Here is a 3,754-nt window from a genome sequence, read left to right as displayed (position 1 = left end):
TTAAACTTCTTTGAGGGCATCACTGAAATGTGCAGTGCAACATAGTAGCCTGAATTTGTGTGTGCTATCTTTCGCGCCACGAGCAGCAATGTTGCCTGTTGATGAGTTATGCAATTAGCTCCAGAAAACCACGGTATAGATTAAATTCGATTACTAATCTTTGGAACGATTAATTGAGATGCGGTTTTCACTGAGTGAAAGCTGTTGAGTATTCCGTTTAGCTATATAGCTTTTCTTTTAACCTACGCTTCATTAACAGTATAATGAAAAAATAAATTTTCCCATACTAATTTGCATGCAAACTTGAAATGGCTTGTGCTAAATAAGTTTTAATCCATATGAGCTCAAATTTTCAGAGGACACTCAGAACATGGTGAAGAATCAGATGAGCACTGTGGAGCAAAATCAATTTTTTGAACCACCCTAGTGGGACATCCTTTTACGGGACATTGTGGGACATCCTGGAGACGCTTATAAGCACTTCAAAAAATGTGAAAAATCCCTAATAGAACCGTATATAGTATAGCTTTGTTTTTGGCAAAAGTTTGAAAAGAGTTCCTTATAAAAAAAAAGGTTTCATCGAAATACCCCAAATGCCATATCTGGGGTACCCCAACGGAATCTGGAATAATTCTGGAACCATATGGACACCACATCTGGACACTACTCCGAGTGGAATCAAAACTAGAATAAAAACTGGACCTTGTCCCAAAATTTCACATTGATCGGTTAAAGCGATTTGCCTTCTGGAAGAGCTTGGCCTTTTGGGTGTTAATGAACACTAAGCTGCTAGGCGGCAATGTCCTAGTGGGGGTTGTAATGCCAATAAGAAGAAGAAGAAGAAGAACAAACTCGTCTTATGGCAAGTGAGTACATTCCACGAAAAGCTTAAAATAATTTTCATATCAAGAAATCATAATTATTTTCTCCATAAAATCCCACTGTCCATCTGCGACTCTCCTCGGAAATAATGAACGTAGAGAGCTGCCACTAGGATAGGCGGGTGAAGAACGCACATAAAAATAAAGCATTTTCAGTGCGCTCCCAGCAGCCGCGTTCCGAGATCGCTCTTCCTTATATGGGGCGAAGTAGGAACAAGACAGAGAAATATTACCAGCCAATACGCAAACGAGCATTGGAGCAAGAAGTTACCGTCGAGATCGAGAGCCCCACAATTGAATGTGTCCGATAGCCGCCATCGAATTTGTGCTGTGCAGGTGTCCTACAGACTCGATGGCGCCGGACTGCATTCCAGAGAGAAGTTGAGCGCTTTTGTTGCTATTCTTTCGCTGTCTCTTCGTCTTTTGTGGTCGATCTTCATGATCTTGGACTTTTTCCTGGCCGAGCCCGGGCAAAAGCTTCTCGTTCTGCGACTGCGGCAGCAAGCAAACCAGTTTGAAAATATTCCCCACTGAAGCGACCGGACAATCTCAGTAAATGGAATCGAAGTACACATTCGCTGGAACTTTGGCCGCAGGGTGTTGAGCCATGTTTTGGAATTTCGGGATAAAATGCACTCTAATTGGTTTCCACTTTGGGTTTATCGCATCCTACTCACACTTCCATCAGATCATCAGGTTTGTAGAGGTGCCCCATGAAAAGAATTTGTTTATTTGTCTTCTTTACTATCACAAAAAGATACGATCGTGCCACAATAAACTGATACGAGGCAACTGGTTTGGCACTTCGCTTGTTGAAACCTCTGACGGCGGTGGCACCTCCAGCGTCAGCAGTTCTCTCGTAGAATCGCATACCAGCCTTATGCATAACACTATCCAACGAAGAATCGACATCTTCGAAGATTCGTAGATCTCGTTGTTTGAACAACACTTCCAATCCCATGGATTGCCTTAGGAATTCCGTTGCGTTGAACTCCGATTCGATGTGAAACAGTGGCACTGTAATTTCCGCTCGTTTCATTTGAAAATGTGCCTGGATAGCATCAAAGTGCCCCGGTTCTAGAGCTTTCATGATCGCCTCCAACGATGCTTCTCGGTCGGGCAGCATGATCCACATAACGGCGTCGCTTGATTTAACAAACGGTAGCTCTAGTACTTCGATTTCTAGTTCTGGTATACGCGAAAATCGAAACTCTCCTCTTTTGAACATCGTCATCGTCGTATAGAGCTTCTCGATCATTCCACTCCTGAAATCACGTGGCATTGTATCCTTGGCGTCAAAAGCACTCGCAAAAGGAGGCTTGAATGAAGCCGAGCACAACTGAACCACCTGTAAGTGCTTTGGAACATCGTCTAGGTTAATTATACTATTGACTACTCGATTGGTGTTGAAATTAATGAAATGATTCACTCTTCGTACAACTCCTTCTCGCTGTGAAAAATCGAAGTACACCAGCGTCGTGTCTAAATCTTCCTTCATTACGTCTCTCATGTGATCATCCACTTTACGAAGCCCGTTCAGTATGATCCTGTTCCTCATGCGGAAGCCATCGCCTCCTCCTCCCAGCATGTAATGAAGCTCCTTTTGGTTCGTTAGAAATTCAGTAAAATTGGCTGGTAGACCAAAAACTTCGCGTAGCCGTTCCTGTGCGGTATCGGTTGCAATCGAGTACAACATCGCAACGCTGTTGCGCAACACAAACGGCGCGACAATGATGTTGCGCTCTGGATTAAAGGCGGCCTTGAAAATATAAACAAACAAATCAGTATCAAATCGTCGAATGATTCATCGAGCACCCGAACGAAGTACCTTGTAGACGCTGAGGCTGAAGTTCGTGTCACCGTACGGAAACCGCAGCTGGCCAGTGCCGTAACACGTGCTCGCCGTCGCAACCAAAATCGCAGCAACCCATCCAAGGAAGTTCATTATTTCTTGCTAAGCCACGCGTTCAAATCTGTTTTTAACCGCACTTGCATCTCTCAAGAACGATCACTCTGTACTAAAGGCATCTGTGGGAAACGAGCGCCGTAGCTGCCGCATGATAACGACCGACGCCCGGTGTTTCACTGATAATGTGGAGCACCGGAGGGTACACGTTGACTGATATCTGCTGTAGCCATGGGGACGATGAGACCGCAACTAATAATGCAAAACATTGATGATGCTGCGCCGGTGTAAACAACGTCCCGACTATCATTGGATTACGGTCGGAGCGCAGGCACGGATGACCGACGGTCGTAAAATAAATCGACGCTAATCTATCCGGTTGACTGAGAGACGAGGACGCCAAATGGGGTTGACTGCTCGCAGTAAAGCGTCAATTGAAATGGATCACCCGGGTGGCACTCTGCGACTGACGACTATAGGGTCAGCGTATATATTTCTATCTTAATCCTATTTGTGTTTAAATTTTACAATATTCTTTACTATAGTATCCTTTTCTTAGATGTTTCTAGTAGTCAATGTTAATTATTGGTAGTGAATTACAAATAATAAAGATAATAGGTAGGGAGGTGTCTCCCTAGTTTTAAAAATAGTGCCAATGATCCGGAACGCTCGAGACACTCCAGTTAGGATAGCCGGGCATTTAGGGAATGGGTGCTCTGTATTGTAGATTGGTGGTATAAAAATAGCACATGTCTGCTAGCACTGGACAATATAATGATACTGCATGTGAGGAGTTTATGAATTCGTTTATAAATAGTACCGCTTGCTATGCAAATTGTTCAAAAGTTCTTATGCAAACCAATAGACGAGTCCACGTGGGGTTATAGGAGAGGACTTACGATTTTGTTATTTCTGATAGATACTCAAATACAATATAGGAAGTTGGTTTGAAAATAATTGCAAATAA

The 3,754-nt window shown here is 43.4% G+C and overlaps 1 protein-coding gene across 1 annotated transcript; it reads right to left on the bottom strand.

Annotated features, from left to right (window-relative positions):
- Window positions 1-1,511: 1,511 nt before the first annotated feature.
- Window positions 1,512-3,301, bottom strand: LOC134214038 (serpin B3-like). The gene is made up of 2 exons (XM_062693483.1): window positions 2,710-3,301; window positions 1,512-2,640 (listed from the first exon to the last, which is right to left on the bottom strand). Exons 1-2 carry the CDS (start codon window positions 2,824-2,826, stop codon window positions 1,555-1,557), a joined length of 1,203 nt encoding a protein of 400 aa, XP_062549467.1. The 5' UTR covers window positions 2,827-3,301; the 3' UTR covers window positions 1,512-1,554.
- Window positions 3,302-3,754: the final 453 nt, after the last annotated feature.

The sequence above is a fragment of the Armigeres subalbatus genome, chromosome 2 (genome assembly GCF_024139115.2).
Source record: "Armigeres subalbatus isolate Guangzhou_Male chromosome 2, GZ_Asu_2, whole genome shotgun sequence".
In the NCBI taxonomy this organism is placed as follows: domain Eukaryota; kingdom Metazoa; phylum Arthropoda; class Insecta; order Diptera; family Culicidae; genus Armigeres; species Armigeres subalbatus.
Note: the sequence above shows the minus strand (reverse complement) of the source record. Positions and strands in the feature narration are given on the sequence as shown.

Coding starts and splice junctions, on each gene's coding strand:
- LOC134214038 (XM_062693483.1), bottom strand. CDS start 2,826: ATGAACTTCCTTGGATGGGTTGCTGCGATTTTGGTTGCGACGGCGAGC. Junction 2,641..2,709: donor TCAGCCTCAGCGTCTACAAG/GTACTTCGTTCG, acceptor TATATTTTCAAG/GCCGCCTTTAATCCAGAGCG.